Source organism: Blennius ocellaris, assembly GCF_963422515.1.
Source record: "Blennius ocellaris genome assembly, chromosome: 10".
Lineage (NCBI taxonomy): Eukaryota > Metazoa > Chordata > Actinopteri > Blenniiformes > Blenniidae > Blennius > Blennius ocellaris.
The window spans coordinates 17794576-17815796 of NC_137659.1; the positions used below are offsets into that span (position 1 = coordinate 17794576).

Genomic DNA, 21221 nt, shown 5'->3' on the forward strand with positions numbered 1-21221 from the left:
CTGCACGGTGACAAATGATTAATGAGTTTTCGTTATTTACAACTTGGGGTACCTGCAAGCAATAAAAGTGTAACTTAATTTGATAAGGGATTTAAAAGGTTTAAAATGTATATGCAAATGTACAACAAGGGTTGTATCAGATATGTTTCTCTACTGCTAGATTTCCATTGTTTCTACAATGAGATTCTTTCGATATGCCAACAATTATTAACAACACTAATATTGTGAGCCTATGTATAGGCTCAATGCAACTAATTGGCTTTAATCCAAGGAATTTATTGTGAATATGTACTACTCAATAGACATGGGTTGCCTTAAGTGTTGGAGTCACTCCATTATGAACAAACATGTGAAGGTGGCTGCAGTACATTTGGCAATGGGATTCAACTAACCGATTGCAAAAAAAATGATATAAATTTAAGGTGCAGTTACAGCTCCTGAAGTTACTCAGGGTTTTTTTCCTATGAGAAAAAAATAGTACAAGATCTGCAGTCTCTATATCCTGTTATCAAGATGAATGTCACTTTAACAACGGCAAAAGGAGCTTCAAAGTTTCCATTTCACTCAACTCCCGTATGTACGAATTAATGCAACAACGCATCATTCATAAGGTAAAAATAATCTGTCTCACGGTGTTCTAAACCCAGTTCATGTTCCCCATTTCTCGGTGAACAATCCAACGCATAGTGAATTTGGTTTCACAATAACAGGAAGAGCCATTATCCAAGGATCAAAAATCGATGTCGCTATGAACACAAGCAACATTTCTGACATCTCCTGCTTAAAACCCAAAAAGTCAGAAGGCTTGTGAGCCCCTGCTTTCAGTCTGTACTCGTACTGAAAACCAAGATCGAGCAAGCTTTTCCCATCCTGCTCTCTTCTGCTCATCTGATAACAACTGTATGCACATTAAGGCAAATGGAAAAGCCTTTGAAGGAACGCAAAAGTTACCGTGTTTCAGTAACTAGTGAAGTACTGCCATTACTTTTCATAAAAACAGTATTTAAGTGGTAGTTTTCAGCAAGTTGTACACCACTGCTGTACACCACTGCTCTTTGAAGCATTTGGTATTCCAAATGCTTCAAAGAGCCCAACTATTGAAAAATGCTAACATATTTGTAATCTCTTTTTTTTTTTTACCTTTATAAAACTTTAGTTATTACACATTTGAAAAAAACACATGCAAAAACTAAACCAAAGTGTTTCAGTGTAATTCTCAGCTGGACCAAAATACAAGAGACAAGAAAAGCAGATGCAGATTTGCCCTTTCTATTCTCCTCTGCCTTTTCACTTCCTTACTTCTGAGGCAGACGACTCGATTCTTGTACTACGCAGAGGAACTACAGAATGGGAAACAAGGTGAAAGTAGTAACTGGGAGTAAGTTGTCCCTGAGCTGAACAAGGTTTGATGATATGATGTTTGATTCTTTAATGTTCTTTCATGATTGTCGGCATTCAGATGGTAACAGCGCCGCAGAGTTTAAAGGTGCCACCTCAAACGTCTCTCTTCTCTTCCTTCCTGCCTCTCTTGCTGTGAAAATAACAACGCTACCTTTCTTTTGTACTCCTGTCTAAGCAGGCAATGGTGTTGCCATGGCAACCACTTACTCGCTGCTATATGTCATACAATCTCTCCTGATTTTTGCCCCCTCTTTCTTAGTGTATGTATCTTACTGCTCTCCTTCAGTCCAATTCCTCCTCTCGTGCTCCCCTCCAGTCCTCAGTACACACCAAAACAATCTTTGATCCCCGCTTGGTGTTAATCACAGATTTATCCTTGACAAAGGCACCACGGGGGCAGTAAAGGAAATGAGGATTCTACTGTGGTGAATCATGGCACATATTCAGATTTGCCACAAGCATACTGAGCATAGCCAGTCACAAAAGGAGGCATGGGTATGCACTTTTCAAAGAAAGACTGTAAAGAACATGTGACTCGATTTAACTAGATCCAAACAAAGTCATCTCATCAAGTTGGAGATGAAGTTGTGAATTTATTGTGGGGGGTTTTTTTTCCGACACATTTGTCAGTGGCACATCCATGTTGCCAGCATTCTGCTCCACCCCATCCCAGAGGTCCTGGAGCTGGACTGTGATCTGATCTCTGGAGGTCATGCGAGGACAGTAAAACCATGCTCAGGAGACTGTTTGAGGCGATTCACACTTTGTGGTTAAATTATCTTGCTGGAAGTGCCCATTTGAAAATGGCACATGGCAGTCATAAAGGGCCGGACATGGTCACTCGGACAACAGCAGTCAGCTAAGCTGTGGCATTTAGACAGCTCTCATTTGGCACGGAGGGTACCAAAAGCGTGCCAGGAGAATATTCCAAACAACTTTATACCAGCGGCAGCAGTCTGAATCATTGAGATAAAGCAAGATGGATCCAAGCGTCCACGGTGTGCATGCCAATTCTCGCATGTTTGTGGCCACAATTAAGTCATCTGATAAACTTTGCCTATTATCGAGTGTCCATTTGTGACTCCCTGAAAAGTTTCATCCTGAGCATGACATTCTTATCTGACAATGGTAACTTCTACGTAGGCATCCGCTGCTTTGTGCATAATTTACTTGTGACAAGTGATTATTGTTGGCCAGAGTCCGAACTATACCGTGGCTTTCATGGGGGGGGGGGGGGCTCACAATGCATTCATTATACCCCACTGAGTCAAAACGGGTGTCCAATTGTGCCTTCAGGGCCACAATCAGACACATTAAAGTTGTTTGTATGAATTTCCTGGACATTGCATGGATGGCTTGTTTGGAAGTCATATGAATGTCAATGAAAAAAAAAAAAAAAAAAAGTGCAGCTCCACCAGGCATCAAATCCACATTAACATGTACAAAATCACCTCTGAAATACATAAACACACATCAACAAAACAATAATTGATAGCAAACACGCATGACCGTCAGAATTTTAAAAAAAAATGGTCCAGACTACAAGAGATCCAGTAATCAGCACCATCATATACAACACAGTTCTGAACACTAAGAATACAGTTTATTAACATTGCCTTCAGATAGAAGCCAGACACAGACCTGGATCAGCTTCCTGTTGCTGCTCCTCAGGGTCCGGCATCTTGTTTTTTTTGTTGTTGTTTTTTTTAGGAAATCAGAAATTTACCAGTTTGAAATTGAGCGGCTGCACGATATAAAGTGACATTTAAGACGAGCACCCCCACAATTAAATGGTGAGGACAAGAATTGCATGCAGGCCAGCAACTGTATTAAAGTGAAAGAGTGATGATTCACCCTCATGGACAAATAAAGATAAATATAACCAATATTAATATTTTAGAGACCCCCAAAATTTCACAAATCATGTTTTAAGGGGGACCACACACACAGAGAGAGACAGAGAGAGAGAGAGAGAGAGAGAGAGAGAGAGAGAGAAAAGGTCCAAGGCTATAAATAATATGATTTCTATCAAACTTTTCTCATACATATAGCAGACTGCAAATAGTGAGGCTCCTCAGAGCCCCCAAGCTTCAGGTAATAAGTTACAACTTGCAGTATAACAGTTTTAAAAAAAATCCCTGTAAACTTTGGAAGATTGTAATGCAAAAGATTTAGACCATTCACAATCGCACTGGCATTTCTTGACGCAAACACAGAGTGGGAATTGGGAATGTGCAGTCTTCAGGAATTTGAGGTGCTGCAAGAGACATTCAGAGTGTCGTGTGGCTGTTGCAGAGTTCTGTGTCTGGCCTTAGCAGTATATACCCGGGAGGCCATCATCTATAGTATTGTGTGTATTGCTCAGTGCACAAACCTGCAAAAGTGTGGAATATCTTACTGAATTTTAGCCAAGACTCTTCTCACATACTTATTTTTGCAAGTGCACACTCCTGTGCAATTCTCCATCTATGCAATATCTCTTCAACAAGAACAGAGAAAGTAGAAAAAAAAAAAGAACCATTCATATTCACTGCAGGTGGATGCTGCTGTCCTATAAAACAGCAGCCAAAAGATATGGAGAAGCTCACAGTTTAAGATTAAACACTAGATCATTTTTGGGTAATGAAAAAATTATTAAAAAGCAATGAGTAACTTCAAAATGAGTCTTTGTTAATATTTGACACTGACATAGTATTTGGCAATTTAAACTGGCCACACTATAAGCCAAAACTTGCAGTGACTGTTTTTTTGTGTGTTTTTTTTTTAAACAAATGAAGCCCATAATTGTGCTTTACTTCAGAGATTTGTGCCATTTTGTTCCAAAAAATGGTTCAAAAGAATGAAAAACATAAAAGTTTTGGATCTTGTTCATAACTGCTCCCATTGATCAACAAACCTCGCCCCAAATATCTATCAGACACAACAGCGGCTTAACTACAGCATCACAGGAGCTTTTTAAATCCCCCTTTCAATGCTGATAAAAAAGTTAAGAGTAGCTTGAAACAAACAGAGGTTGGTGCCATCACTGAGAGTGGAGTAAGAGACTGGAAACACCTGAAGCAGCAGCTCATTCATGAACCAGGTAATTCGTTATTTCAATGATCTGGCTAAAAGGCTACAACTCTGTTAAAGTGCACAATGTGCACTCCTTAATGGCAGCACCTAAAAGTGCATGCATAACTGTAAATGGCATGTGTGTAATCACCTTTCTTCTTTAACTGTGGCATTAGAGGAAAAGCTCCACAAAAGATGAATTAACAAACAAGTTTGAGCATTGCAATATGTGCAGCCCAGCTTTTGCAATAAATGAGAAAAGTGGTTACATTTTGAAATGATTGCTAAAAGCAAATTAAAGCCGCTGACTTAATCCTCCGTGTTCCTCCACTGTGAATGCAGACTTGAAGACTTTTGTCAACAGAATAATAACATTAGGAAGACATTTTAACTAACGACTGTGCAGGACAACTTAGCAGAAAGGAGGAACTCCATCCTCTTACTGTAAAATTTGTTATTTTTAGTTGCGATGATGAAAAATTGTATTCTTCTTCAATCTTAGACACTTGATTATCTTCAATACTGGGTGCCATGGGAGAGCTGGAACTTATCCCAACCGACTTGTATAGTGCATATTTACTGCTACAGCGGTCTCAAGTTTTTGCATGATCAGTCAAATTAACCATTCATGCGTACAATCATACACCAAAAGTATCAGCGAGGACTGTCAGTCTTACTCCATGTTCATATTCCAAGGTCATTCTTTGTTTTTGTATTTTTAATAAAATACTTAATTTGATTGCCTACCATAGGCAGCATGTGTTGACATATCTTCTTTTGATATCCAGATGTGACAATTAATCAAGTTGTTCACATTTAGTCCACAAGAGGGCCAACAAATATGTGGAAACCAATAAATTTTTTTAAAATTAGATACAAGCGGGAGGCAAAAAGATAAAATCCTGGGTTATCCGGGGTGTGATGTTAGCAGCTGTGCCTTCTTGATACTTGCTGGGCAATCATATTTCATTTAGGACTTGAATCTGTAATAATTTTTCTGTTGGCGGGTGGAAAGTCGAAATTTCTCGATCAGTAAAAATACATTCGAGCGCAGTGGCCTCAGAGCCACAGAGTTAACTTCACCGTCTGCCATTCTTGTTTGCCAATTAGGAAGAATTATCACTGGATGTACAAGACATGACGATAGCATTCAACGTTGAGATAAAATGTAAAAATAAATAAATGCATAAATTCTTCACACTGAATTTCACAGGTATGGGTAAAAATGAACAGAATGCTGGTGGGCAGCAGTGATAAATTACCTTTTGGGTGCAATGTTTTCTGTTTGTGTTCTTTTTTGAGGGGGGGGGGGGGGGGTGTTAAATGTTTTTAATCCAAATAGTTATTTCAAGTGTAAAAATATTTTGGGTGTATTCTTGGGAAAAGGCGGGTGATGATTGCATAACCCACCTACACTTATAAAAAAAAAAAAAAAAAAAAAGACTTAAAGTGCTGTCTCGGCAAGAAAATTCAATTAATAAATGAGCTGAGTGCTCACTAAGCTCATCTTGCGAGTGTCTTCGACAGCCTACATGTACGGTAATTAGATGTATGTATAACATATTCATTATGACACGACTATATGAAGGCACATTTTAATTTCTCTGGGGGATGCAGCAAGAGCTCAACGTTCCAAACCAGGGATGAATCTAATGCAGAACTTTATCCCTGATAATGGAAACACCAGTTATTGTGCAGTGGTTCAGCTCCTTTCAACAATTATTAAAGATCGTTTGCAACCAATTCCAAGTCTAGTAGTGACTTCTCGATAGAAAAAACTGTGATGCATGCAACAGTGAAGTGTAAATAAGTATAGATTAATCCTTTTTGGGGCTTAGTGCTCCTCTACCAGGCTGTGTCCATCACTGAAGGACAAGCCACAATCAATTTTGCAAAGGTTGCAGAATGTGGCACACTTCGTGAAGGCTGCCTGGTACTCTCACGATTCATATAGATTGAATTGATGTGCTAATTTATGTTGCAATTCATTTGATTTACAGTCTAATTTAAAACTGTGTCAAATAGGGTAAAGCTCACTAATGTTTAATGAATCATTATTCACCCAGAAACTTCATTATCCTGAACTAAAAAAAAAAAAAAAGTTGACTTTTGGTGAAGTTGCTTTAATTTTGGTCTGGCATGGTAATCTCACTACTGTCATCCAGCCCAAGGTTATTTATTGTTGACTTACAGTCAAGGAGCACTTACTGCTCGAACTTACGGATGTTTTCTGAGGTGGAAATTTCACAAAATGGCCAAGGATCAAGGAGTTGAGCCAAGTGTCACAAATAAGCCTGCAGTGGATTAGAGGGACTTAACTAGTGTTAGGCTGTATATGTACAGTATAAGAAAGGCTTGAATTTACTCGTTTGGTACTTCAAGGTGATACACATAGCTGGATAAGGATTAAAAGACAGTCATAATGGGGGGTCTGGACAGCCTTTGCAAGATTCTATTTGAGGGCTTTCTCTGGAGCCAGAGAAGGGACTGCTATTTCAGGAACAGGCAGGACTTACTTGATTACTTTTGACCATCCCAAAGCACAATTTCAGCTTCTTGCTAAAAGTCATGCGATGATGATCATCTGTTGACTGCTGCCTGCCGATGGGATTCAAACATTGACCTTTCAGGCTTCCTAAGCCACCACTGCCTCTTTTATAGTTGTTGTAATACTGTAGGATCGAGATCAACATTAAGGTATCACTTGTATGAAACACATTTTTTCCTTTTTCTTTGTTCAAAACATGGTATCCACTACCCAATATCATTTTCGATGCCAAGTTTCCTCCATGCTGGTTTCAACGCTGTAAATGCATGATCCGTTTTAATAAAACCGGAAAAAAAAGCTTGATTTGATTACTGCCTGCATAGCTGGCCATGTGAATACTAAAAGATGTAAAGAAAAATGAAGGCAAAAAACATGATTTAGTCCCATTTCAATATGTGCGCCTGAGCTTTACATTGCATTCCTGTAACACAATGTAAAGGTTACAAGCCTCAGTGTCTGATCAGCTTTATCATAGTCTAAAAACTTGAGACATGCACTGGTTTTTTAGAAGAGCATCCACACTGATTACCTGACACAAACAAGCAATAGTGAGATCCAATACACACTTCAGTGGCACCATTATAAACTTTCTCCGGTGTGGCTCTGAATGGTACCAGCCAAATTATTGTTCCAGAAGGGTGAGCCGAATGGTAGGCAGTTAGAGAAAGACTTCCTTCCAAGCCTTCTGGCGTGAATGAGCAAATCACCGCCAGAGCAAATCCAGCTCAAGTGTCTCTCAGAGGGCAACTTTATTACCTCACCTCCCGTACAATTTATGACACAACACCAAAAGGGTAAATTTCTAATAATGTAGCCAGGCTCCTCCAACACTAACGAGTGGCTGCAGCTTGAATTTACCATCACTCACAGACCCCCCCCCCCCCCCACACACACACACACACACACACACACACTTTTCATATTGCTTCTTAAAAGCTTCCCAGGGAAGCAATTTAGAAAAAAAAATGTCTGCCAAAAATGAAATGTGGAAAAAAGCAGAATTTAAATTAGTCTCACCAAGACTTACACACAGACATGTATTTAAAACTCGATAAACTTTTAAAGTCATTTTACTTCAAAAGAGGTTGATAGGCTAATGAAAATAACAAGGGCTCAGCATGCATCATAACATCTTTCTTCTGGAATATAGGCAGACCGCAGCAAAGTTTCACCTTTAGATAGAACACAGAGTCCATCTCTGAAAAATTTTCTGATCTCTGCGTCTCTGCGGTCTTCAAAAAAACTCATAATTACTAAGATTAGCTGTGTAAGGTGTCCTAATGAGACACGGAGGATAAAGGGCTGATGGGAATTGCGAGGAAAGCCTCAGTACTGCTGCTGAGAGAGTCCACATGATAAAGCTACACAACCATCTAATACAGAGTGAAGTGGTCAGGGTACGAGTCAAAACCTACAAGTGTGTGGCATTTAAAGAGACGCTCAGTCTTTTCACTATCAAACAAGGAGTTTGAAAGGCGGCCAAGTCCATGTCTGTGTCAGAGTAATCCAGTGCTGCAGTCTCTGAAAACACTCTTAAAGCATAATAGTCACTTTCCATACACATTCTATACCTGACACCTCAAACAATTTAGTTTTACCCCCATGACAATACAGCTGAATGTGTTATTATAGATGCAAATACATACAGTCAGGACTGGACAATGAAGTGAATTATAGTGTTACAGAAGTTTGACAGCTACTGTTTCTGTTACCTGTAAAAGTTGCATGCAAACACAAGAGAAAAGGCCAAAGGTGAGTGTTCTACCCACATAATTATGAAGCTAACTGCTAACAAGGCCACGTTACAAAGTTCTGATCATAATCTGCTCAAAGGATGCGTTTTTGCTGAGTCTGGCTATTGCATAATATCAGTAAACTCCACTGGGAATTTGTTTTAGACATGCCCCACCGTGGAATATACTGTTCCTGTAAGCAGAAAATGTTTTTTCCCTCGGCAAACTACAACTTTACTTGCATACATGCCAAAACACAACACAAGTAAATAAACTGATGTCTAGCCATCAGTGCTTCACTATTCTGTCATGAAAATATGGGTCACATCAAATCAACTATGACATTTTAGGTCAATTCAATGCGACACTATCACTTCAATGAGTATGATTCAACTAGCAATGGAAGGCTGCAACTTACAAATATGGACTGGCCTTTTTGCTTATGTTTACAGATCTTCTGGGTGATCTTCTCAAACAGCAAAAGTTAAAATTCAATCGAAGTTGCTACAGAATTGTGTTTATTCCAGAAACTAAAAGAAAATGGACACAGCTGGATTCAACCCTACTTGTGGCTACATTACACCTGATGCTTTTATTTCAAAGTACACAAGCACAATCCACATTTTTTTCTTCTTCAGTGGCCCCAATACTCTTCCGTACCTTTCAGACTTCTTGTACTGGCAGTAAAGCAGGTACCCAGGTTGTCTGTCTCGCCTGTGTCTCACCTAATGCTTCTTAGCCGGTTAATGACAGTAATAGAGTGCTTCTTTCAGTTTAATTAGCTTAATTTAGATTTAAATGCCCTTTATAAATGAACTTCAGTTCCACACATTGCAGATAACAATTCGATGATCTTGAACTATTTAAATCTTTGTTCTATGACAGTCTTTTGCTCAACTCAAGGTTGAACCTGAGAATTTAATTAAAGTGGAAAACAAAAATCTACATAATTGTGCATCAATGGGGAAAGATGAATGTATCAATAATAGTTGCCAATAGATTTCCCAGCACTCCATAAACCAATTAACTAATAACCGTTAGTTTGGACAAATCTAAATAACCTACCAGCAATTTACTGTTTAACTTAACTTATTTACATTGACCATTTATTCAATGCTTGATCAAATCTGTGAGCATTTCACACATTTGAGTTCAATTAATAGTGGTTAAAACAATTACACATTGAACAATTAGACCGTAGAAGATAAAAAAAAAAACCTTATTATGATTGATCAATCAAGAAATATCATTGCCATGTTGAAAACGGTTCTGGATGAATGCATGGCTGCGCTTGAGTGAAACAGGCTGAATATTTGATGCAGAAAAAAATTGGGTAGAACATTAGTGCAGGTCAATATTACTTTATTCGGAAACAAACGAACTCACTGAGCCCGAACAATACCAAAACGATGAATGCACCAAGTGAGAGCCTAATGAAATGATCAATGTTTATATATATATTTCTGTATGTTGTCAATATTGTTGGTTAAGTTAGCCAACAGTAAATGTTCAGCCACAGAAGCACCAATGAGAGTCAACAACGAGGGTTTGTGTTGGACAATGACAAGATAGAAATATCCTAAATTAAAAGCCTGCTCATTTATGAATGCAGTCACACAACCATGGCGAAAATTAGTTTTCTTTGGAAAATACATTTTCATCAAGTGTAAATGGTTGTTTGCATTTCAAAACGTAGACCTATTTCATTAGAAAAAAAGGTTATTGTTAACTGGGAAGTAATCAAGTAACAAACACATAGGGGAAATTAAATAAATAAAAGTCCATGGCTGCTCAACTGTTTATATTTGGATAGCAGGGATGCTACATGAACCACAAAGGCAGAATTATGCTGGGCTCCCTGGTGTGAATTCTCATTAAAAGTTTTCTATCTCGGAGCAAAACACTACACAATAAAATGTCAGAGACAAATTCAAAGTCATTAATATGAACCACCTGTCCTGGGAGATCTGCTGTGCATTTGTCTTACCTCATTTCCTTCCACTCCATAATGAATTAACTGTTGTTTAAATTAGGTCTTTCAATGAACTATTCAAAAGAGCCATCATGGTCTCATGGCGTAAACACACATAGTAATACCACAAACATCATTGGGATATTAACAGGACTATTCCCTGCACCCACATGTCTGTTAATTTAAACAGATAAGCAATACTGTGCCTAGAACAGTGCTTAAGTTAAGAAAATTAATAGTGACAGTGGCTTTCCAAAGCACTTCAGCTCATCCATACATCCATCGGCCAGAACTGCTTCATCCCAGTCTCCAGGAAGCTGGAACATAACCCAGCCAACTCTGGATGAAGCACGAGCTAGACCCTGAACAGGTCATGAGTCGTACACAAAGCTAACACACGTAATAACCATGAACACACTCATTCCTATGCACATGTGAATGACAACAAACAAACACTGCTATCTTCTGATTATGGTACAACCAAAAGAAATTCCATGTATACTCCACAAAAGGCCAGACACCCTCTTTCCATTTGGCAGCAGAGCTAACATGACACCATCAGGTCACCAACTACAGTATCTCTGCTGGGTAAGCCCTGCTGTTGCTCAACTTACCTTAAAATCTCACACTATTTTCCTCTGATCTATGAATTTGTCTCCTGGAAGGGGAATTTTCAAACAAATGCTGGTTGAGATTCTGGCCCTCCTAATGCATTTGAGACCGTTGAATGGAGATAAGATTAAACGCACAGGTAGTGTTGATATGCACCAAATAGTCCAATTAAGCTCTGTTGTAAGCCACGGTAGGTCAAGAACCACTCTGCTAATTAAAGAGAAATCACAGTTCATAATCACTTTAAGACACGGAGGACTGGAAATATCAAGATGTTTGAAAGCTTCCTCGAGTTCAGCCGCAGAAATAAATCAAACGCTCTGACGAAGCCGGCTCTCAAGAGAACTGCCAGCAGTGCTTCCTCAAGTTGAAGCAGCTGCTGCATTTCGACATTAAGATTTCATATTTTTCTTTATAGTGGAGACACTTCAGAAAATCCCCCCCACTGGGAGAACATGCAAACTCCTGAACCCCAATCCTAGCCATCAAGCTAGGAAGCAAAATTGATAACCATCACTAAGAAATTATAGTAGATGAACTTGAACAGAAAAGAAAGTGCCAATAAAACTGTTGACCATCCTTTTAACATTCTGAGCAAACATCTGGTTTGCGATGAGTCAGGCCATCATTAAGTTGTTTTGGGGGGTTTTTTCAACACAGCAATCAAAGACACAAATCCCATCACTATGGGGGAACAGGGGACATAGAAGTTAATCAATCAGACAGTTTGGGATCATTTGCACGCAAAAAAAAAAAAAAACATACATACATAGGTGAAATGCCAGAGAACAAACAACAGGGAACTGAGTAAAGCAACAGGGAAGAAGCTGCAGAGAAACCAGAAAGTAGCAGCAGAATCCAAACACCACTAATTACTGAGAGATCTTTTATTAACCTCCATCTCAGCTGGTCATCAAAGTTATGAAAGAAAAGTAAAGCTAATTACTTTGTGAGTATACCGCTGTCATGAAGAACAAAATCAGTACCACATAATTCCATGAACCAAACTCCTTATGTTCTGCAAAGTCCCCCAATCTCTGATTAAAAGATCAGGCCGTAAAACATTTTACAACTTTTTTAATTGAAACGGCCACATAAAGTCAAGAACGATCTAAGTTTAGACTGACTGGTCGTAACTCCATGATGCAGTCTCAAAGATTTACAAATGGAGGCAGCAAAATAATGTGGGTTGTCTATCTGTCCAACTTTATCTAATTTAGAGGGGAGCTGGAGCCATTCCCAACTGATTGTGGACAATTCGAAGGTAAACTCAGTCTATCACAGTGTAGCCTCAGAGTGCAAGGCAATCTCACATTGCTCACATTTAAACCTGCAGCCAATTTTGAGCTGCTGATTAAGCTGAAATGATGTTTTTGGACTGTGGAAGGAAACCAGAGTCCCCTGATGATCTGGGTTGCTTAACTTTTACTTTTGTTTTTTTGCAACAAATATTCAAAGTTTGACATCTTTGTCTTTACAATAGTTGTACACTGCACATATTAGTAATTATTAAATTACTAATAATATTATTTCTTAAACCTTTTTGGTAGTCCCAAGTTTTTTAGTTTGTTTTTTAACATATTGAGGAAAGCATTTCATTTTGAGAGAATAATAATGACATGAAAAACAAACACAAGATAATGCTCAAAACAAAAGTAATCTGTACTTTATTCTGTGATCTACTGCTTTATTTCATTTCATCAGAATAGTGTCCGAAAGACAGCAGATGGGCACACAGTGAAATTGAAAACAAAACAACAAAAAAACCCACCTCACCAGACGCACTTTATTTGCACAATAAAGGTATCACATTGACTTTCAAAGTGGTAGAAGTTTTCTCTAATACAGGTAGTTTTGAGGTCTCACAGAGAAAAAAATTAATTAGACTTAGTTTGGAATACTATATCTAAATGTGAGGATTTCTCAACATGTTTTTCATGGCTCAGGGAAAGTAGTGTGCTAAAAATGACCGTTTTATTGATATTTTGCAGTTTGGTTTGTGTGCTGAGATTTATCAAGCGGAGGGAAGATTAATCTTAGATTTTTGAGCAAAACAAACTTCTACACATATATGACAATGAACAAGAGCCTTACGTTTATGACAAAGTTGGGGGTGGTACGGTTTGTACATTGGTAAACTTTGGACAAGAACCTGTTTTTAATGCTGTTCCGTACAGCTCAATAATTGCAGTATAATCTCTGTGCGATCTGACAGTTGTTTTCAAAGAAATAAACTGACTAGTTTGTATTTTTGATGATAAATGAGATAAAATCATATATTTTTTTCCATATAGAAATGTCTTGAAAACATCCACATAAAGCATGTTCTCCAACTCACCCTAAAATTATGCAGACAGGGATTTCCAGCTTCAATGTATGACATTACGCAACTTTCAGACTATTAAAAAAATAAAATAAAAAATAGAAACAGGTGACAACTCTACCACAAAAACCTGAACATAGGCCCAATCACATTCGCTTCCACTCCAAATGCACATGCCTATAAAAAGTGACACTATAACACAGAAATGTTCAGCAATAATCTAAATATGCATAGATGTGACTTTCTGCTTTAACTTGTGGTTTGTTTCTAAACAAAAAATTAAATAATGCAAGCTCACTATAGCTAATTAAAGTTCAGATTTTTGATTAAAACAAACTTTTACACATTCATAACAATAAAAAAAAGTCTTGTTTCTCTTGAATTCCGTACAGTTGTGTATTTGTAATACGTTTAATTTCACACAGGAACCTTTTTCAATGCTTTTCACCACTGAGAGCTTTTGCTCAACAAATGAATAAACAAATCAATTAAGATGAATAACATGTATATGTTACACGAAAACATGTTTACAAATAGATGCGACTGTCGGCTTTAGCCGCCTTTGTTCCCGTAGGTGGGTACTCTTTTTGAGCAAAACACGATCTTCTATATATTCATAACAATGTCAAACAAAAGCCTTTTTTTAATGACAAAGTTGGGAGTGCTTTAGTTACTTTTAATAAGTTAATTATCAGACAATCCCCTGAAAGCCGAAGGAACTTTAACGGAGGTGGATTCAGCACCATGGTCAGCACCCGGCCAAACTTTACAGCTCCAAAGTCAATGTTAAACAAAGACTAATGCCATTTAACGCGAGCTTTGTCTGACTTAAAGTTGTGCGGGAAAAAACAAACTAAACATGTAGGAGGTCTAGAGGAGCCTGACTGCACCTGCTTTATCCAGCAAGTAGCCTCTAACTCATGGAGCTTTAGCGAAACCACGTGTGTGCGTCTGCCCCGGAGGAGGGAGGAGGGAGGGGGGGGCAACTCATGAATGAACATCCAAAGCATGAAAGTGAAGCTACAATAGCTGAAAATGAGTGAGAAGGGTTTGTTTTTAGCATGTGGATGCTACAAGGCCTGTCATGAGAACACTGACACATGCTAAGTGTAGATGGATCCGCAAGAGCGAGCAACGCCAGGTGAAGTCAATTAGCAAATATGACTGAATAATTAGGAGGAATAAAAAACATCTGCGCGCTCAGGATATTTGCTGTGGTTGTTATTTCGGCTGCAGTAAGAAACGAGGTATGTAGCCGGGCCTTAGCTGGTAAACAGATGCTCCGATGCAGTGATGGGGACAGTGAGAAAGCTTTAATCCGCCTGATGAGCGGGGCTAATGAGCCGCTCTGACCGCGGCGCTTCCGAACACTCACCCAGGACGAAGAAGGGCAGCTCGGTGTTTTCCAGGTCGTCCACGACCACGACGTCTCCGGGAAAATCGTTCCTCACGGAGAACAGCAGCTTGGGCTCGGAGGCCGACGGACTGTGCATGATGCTCAGGTCGTTCTCCCGCAGAAACGGCAGCGCCGACACGGTGACGCTCTTCATCTTGCACTCGGTGTCCTGGTTCTGGTCCTCGTCCCCGTTAAGACGGCGGACGTTGGCGGCAAGGATGGCCAGCAGGAGCCAGACGAGCCCCGGCAGCGGCAGCCCCATGTTGATGCTCGCCATCTCCCGTCTCTACGCTCAGCTTCTCTGCTTCCCTTCCGTCGCTCAGCCCGGCGGACGAGTGAGGAGGGGGCGGGTGCTCCGCCGGCGGGCTCTCGCAGTGTGGGAAACAAACGCTTCTTGTTTTCACTCGTATGATCAATGCTGTATTTCAACACTGAGCGCGTGTGAGCTCGTGTTGTAATGCCGATGACCCCCTTTACTGCAATTGATCGACAAACTCTCCAAATGGCTCTCTAATGTCTGAGTATAGATTACCAACAGGATATGCGCCCTGGGGGTGTCCTCACCAAAAGCGCCATCATTTGTAATTTAAATGTTTGTCCTATTTTTTTTTTCTTCTAAATTTGCATATCATCTGTTTGTAATTCAACTGAGCATCTTTATCAGTTTGTGTGCTATTTAATTGGGTGGACGCTCCACAAGAAGCATGCATGGACGTCCAAAGTTTGTCCTCCAACTCCTGAGAAAACCCTATAATGCTATAATTACAGTCATGCAGCAGGGAGAGACCCAAACTAGGCAGATAAGACATCATATGTTTCCCTGCTCCAATACACCTGATTCTAATGAGCATCTAAATCCTGCAGGACAATCCTGTTGGATGAAGCAGTATGAAGGGATGGATCTTGCACAAAACTCATTGTTCAAGCTCAAATGACAGTGTCTGCCATATAGACATGCCTTAATTGACAAAATTACTTTGACTGAAAAGCAAGACTATGACAATCTATTTGTGGATATGTTAACGCCATCTGAAAACATTCTAATGCATTCACACCTTAAAGGTGACCGCTGTGGCGCAAGGTGCTCAACCTCCAGTTCAGAGCAATTTGAGGAACTTCTCACACACAAACAAAACCACAGATGGAAGCGCTGATCATGTGCTTGCTGAACAGCCGAAACCAAAGTTTCCATGCAAAGTAGTTCTTCACTGATTTATAAAAAGGAATGCTAAGACAATAATACAAAAGGCATTGTTGGATTTTTGCATGTCAGCAAGCACAAACCATTGCTGTGAACAGCATATTGCACTGTATCAATCACAAGATGTCCAGCATATGTTCATGTTTGCATTTTAATTATAAATGCCAGAACAGAAGAAAACTTTAGTGCATTTGAAGTGCTTTGAAACTTGGCTTGTTTTGAAAATGCTAATATTTATTTTTCTTTGAAGAGAGCCTGCATGATCTGCGCTTAATAACAGTGTATGTACGGTGTTTTAATATTTGGCTTATCTCAAGTACTATTATGGTAAAGTATATTTTGAGATGAACATCACAAATCAGAAAGTGAAAATTTCAGGAACCTTTTATGATTCAACCTAAATGCCAGCAAAACAAACATAACATCTGGCCTCCACCTGTGTTACACTGTGAAAAGCTACACGGTGGAAAATATCCTGGATTAAACCCAGAACCACCTCTTTGATAAATATACTGGGATGCCATTAGATAGAACTTTCAAAAAACATTCAGTCCAGTTTAAAAGCACTTCAGCTACAATCTAAAAACAAATGGAGATATCAAGCAAAACATAACATGGTGACTATTATGTTGTGTCATTGAAGTACTTTAAGTGAGATCTAAATTAGTAATCAACAAAGCAAGCCTTCATTCCTCTTCTCATGACTTGTTTGTTGTTCACTGAAAAAAAAGTCATTTCAGCTTGATAACCTTTATTGAACACAAATAAGACCAGACAAAGGAAATGTCAAGGGGAATGTTGAGTGTGTATACTTGCAAAATGATCAAGAAAAGCAGAACAATATGTCATATCACTTCAGTGGCTTTACATGCTTGAATTCTTAAAGACTTAGAGGTTCATGACAGCACTTTTGTGTGTGAATAGTCTGATATGATTCAGAAAATACAAATGTGTTGCCCCCTAAACACAGTAGAAAAATATTTATATTGTCAGTTTTATTCAAATTGAGAAATGAAAAAATAAAAATGTTCTGTTCAAGGGTTCAATGCCAATCATAAGTTTTTTTTTGCTTTGTTTTGTGTTTTTTCAGCTTTAGTAGAGGAGCAACTTGAGCCTTTTATAGCAATAACAGCCATTTCTATGATGTCTTATTAAAAAATGATGTACATGAACAAATAAAGATGGGTCAAATGTATTGCACTGTGTGGGTGTACTTCCCAGCATGCATTTCTTTACTTTATTACTGGAATTTGTGCAACGGCTTATTTGCAAATTGGAAAATCAGGGCATCACTGTCGGCACCATCCACAACAGCAGGTGTCTTTGTCAACCATAGATTCTATTAGTAGAGAAGAATATACAAAGATGATGAGGTTTTTCTCCCATGGATATAGCTGCATCTGAAGTGGAACTCTGGTGTTGTTTACTGGCTCCTTGTGTTGCAATGACTCACACTATGATTGGTTTGAGCATTTCAGCACCTGGCAGCAACACTGCTAAAATCACACACCGATGTCATACATAAATAATTAAGTCTGTAAATTCGAATACACAACGTAGTGTTGTTTTACAAAACTGTCTTTCATATGTAACCTCAGGAAAATTGTTTTCAATGTGCGCATATGGCAGTCAATCCTAAGGTCAGTGGGAGGCGTGTTTCTGTCATGAATAAGTTGAACTTAGGGCTGCAGAGCGCTGGAGTAGATCTCAGCTGACCGCAGGCAGGAACTCCAGGGTTGCCAGTCCATCACAGGATAAACAAGGAGACAAAAAAATCAGAAACACATTCAAACAAGCTAAAGTCACCAGTCAGGCTGAAATGCATGTTTTTTGCATCTCCACATGCAAAGGAAGAATATAAAGTCCCTGACTCACACCTGGGAAATTCTTGGTACGAGACAAGAGCGCCAACCATCACACCCTGTGCAGCCAAAAATGATCTATATTGATGCTTTAAATTTCACAAACAAAGGAAGAAGAAAACTCTACTGTGAAGTTAAATTTCTATTTTGAATAGGCATAAGCCTTCTTCAAACCTCATTCAAAAGCATGCTTGAACAGTAGCCTTGACAAACATTTCTTATTTAGTTTTAAGTTGATAGTGTTTTCATATACACTGGACACATACAAGGCCTGGGGAAGTGTTTGCCAGTGGAAGCCAATGAAGGACCAGAAACTCCAAACAAGTAGATTCATACCACTAAAATGCCTTTTGACAAAAGCACAAACTGAAGTGTCCATTCTCTGCAAGGGATCCTCACTGTATTGTAATCATCTCTTCCTCTTTAACATGAAATCCCTGATTGTTGCAGCTTTAACTTTCCAAATAATACATTCCAGAGAGCAATGACATTATGCATGGACATTGACTTGAGTCTTTTACAACATGTTTTCATATAAAAGGACCGTTACTACAATAAAACAGACAAACAATTACAGAGGCAAACTCAACTGAAATTGCACTGAGACTGATATTTGCACAGGGCTTTCAGAGTCTAAATCCCTAGGCTGTTTTGTTGACCACACAATTGCCATTTGGATTGGGATGCAAAGCCGTAAGAAAAGAAGATTGTGTTTTCTGTGTCACTGCTGTCCATTTAACATTTAAGCAGCTCTGTGGTCTCCTATTAACCGCCATTTTTCTCTCTTTCTGTCTTCATCAGATAGAAACCATCAAATATATAGGGCATTGGTTTAAGGTTGAACTTAGAAGTTCAAAGAATATGGTAAGGTAGACTAGACATGGCAACCCACTTTGAGATAAAGGTGATAAGTTAACAGCAATAAAAGAGGGAGAGTGCACAAAATCTCACATGCATTATTTATAGTTCCCAAACCTACTGGTGAAAGTCATTGGTTTTGGAGCAGCTTCCCTCCTCAATGTGTTCGCCCGTTTGTACTTTTCGGTCGAATGGTCAAATGAATGTCTTTCACACGCGGTGGCAGCATCAGATCAACTGTTTTTGTCTTTCTATGGGGTAAAGGTGAGACAATGTACTATTTGTTTTCTTTATGTCACCAAATTCCATAAAGACAGTTCTTTCAAATAAATCCCAGTTCAGCACACCTTACTGTGAAACGTGCTTTTATTTGAAGCCACCCCACAAAGCACGAGCCTGCTACTGCACATTCTGACTGCAGCATTATAGCCGTGAAAATATTCCTCTTGAAAAACTATTTTCACTTTGAAAAAGCCATCTGTTGAATACTTGTAGAGCGAGTCTTTAGTGAGCACTTTCTCAAAGTTTATTTCACAGCCCTGTTTCAGTCACATTGACACATGATAGGGGCTTAGCAGACGTTTTCCCTGGAGACACTCGAAAGAAGATTAGTAAGCCAGCCAAATTTGTAAAATACAAAAATAGAACAAGTAGTACTTTGTTCTGAGATACATTGAAAATGTTTTAAAGTTGTGTTTGGAAATAAGTAGTGAGTATTGGTGTGATAATGTTGATGAATTAAAAGCGGTAGGGTTCAAACCTTTCAATTTTGGAAAATATTCCCTCAGTCAATTTAGTTATAAGGTTGCAGTTGTTGGTTGCTTTTTTTGTTTTTTTCAAATGTAGCTTCCATTTTCAGCTTTAATAAATCAGGTCTTCTCTATATTTTAGAAGTTGTCTATTCTTCAAAAAGAAGAGTGGTGCTCATTTTGGCTTACAGTTCCAGACCTGCTGACTCTATGGAGTTTTCATACGAAGACAAAAAAAACTATGGAAAAAATTTTAAATTACTTTTTTTTTTATTTTTTATTTTTATTTAAAAATAATTTTCCAGGGCTTATGGTTTCAGCCTGTTAAAGAGTTCTATACTATCCTGAATTCTGAAAGTGTGCTACGCTCAAACTGCAGAATAATGGCCCAGCCTTTGTTCTGGAGGTTGAGGAGCGGAGGTGGCTCACACTGGAGCATATGGTTTGATCATGTCTTGGAGGTAGTGCCCTGTTGGTCAGCGGGCAGAGAGCTGTGGGAAAACCAGAGGAGGCTGATCACCAGGTCGACAGCAGCAGCAGCTAATGGCAGACCCGGGGCCCTGGTGAGGAACAGATGATAAGCTCCTGGATAGGCATGGAGAAAATATATCGAGCAGCCCCAGTATACGTTGCATGAATGCTTATCAGATTATGCAGCCTGATTGACACAAAGAAGTATGAAATCTTTGTAGGTCGGTAGGGGTCCAAGCGAGCATGACATTTGGGAGTTAACATGGAGCATGTCTGATTCTTAAGCAGGCATGTAACATCTGGCTTCACACAAACTTTCAAACAAACTATGTTCAGTTGATGCTGAGGTTTGAAATAGATGTTCAATCTGCTGCACAACCAGCTGTCATGGTGATGCAATAATTTGAATCGCTATGTCGCAGCAAGAAGATCCAGGTGTGATTTTAGACAGGGGAGGCTCTCTGTACTTGGAATTTCTGTGTTCATGTAATTATAATCCAATGGTAAAGCCAATATTTACTTTCAAGACATCATTTTGCAATGTATCTGAAGCTTTCTTCATGGAATGAAAGATTGTAGCGGACTTTTCTGTAGTTGGAAATGTGTCTCCATATAGTGATAAGCAGGTCAAAAAAAAAAGGGCGACTTGAGTGTAGTCTGGATTATGCACATTTCCAACATGTGTGCAATTACAGTGCAGAAGGAAAGAATAACGAAATAGGTTTCCGTGTGTGTGTGTGTGTGTGTGTGTGTGTGTGTGTGTGTGTGTGTGTGTGTGTGTGTGTGTGTGTGTGTGTGTGCGTGTGTGTGCGTGTGTGTGTGTGAGAGAGACTGCGTGCACAGAAACACTGATGTGTGTGTGAAGAGATTGTGCGAGTGTGCGCATGTGAAAATGATTGCATGTGAGGCAGAGATGAAATTCCGATAGATTTGCTTGCATGGGTTCTGGGTCGCTGTCGATAATCAAAAGCAGTGGAAAGGGTGGAAGGGTGTGTGGGAGATGGGAGGGAAGAAGAAAGACAGTCAGTGAAAGTTGAGAGG

At 39.2% G+C, this 21221-nt stretch overlaps 1 protein-coding gene across 1 annotated transcript in view; it reads right to left on the bottom strand.

Annotated features, from left to right (window-relative positions):
* The window catches only part of astn1 (astrotactin 1), a gene marked incomplete at both ends in the record, with an annotated part of 359967 nt that extends 344651 nt beyond the window's left edge, over window positions 1–15316 (bottom strand). Inside the window, one exon of the mRNA XM_080503139.1 lies at window positions 15019–15316. Coding sequence (XP_080359265.1) covers window positions 15019–15316 — 298 coding nt within the window. The remainder of the gene's footprint in view (window positions 1–15018) is intronic.
* Between the last annotated feature and the right edge of the window lie 5905 nt (window positions 15317–21221).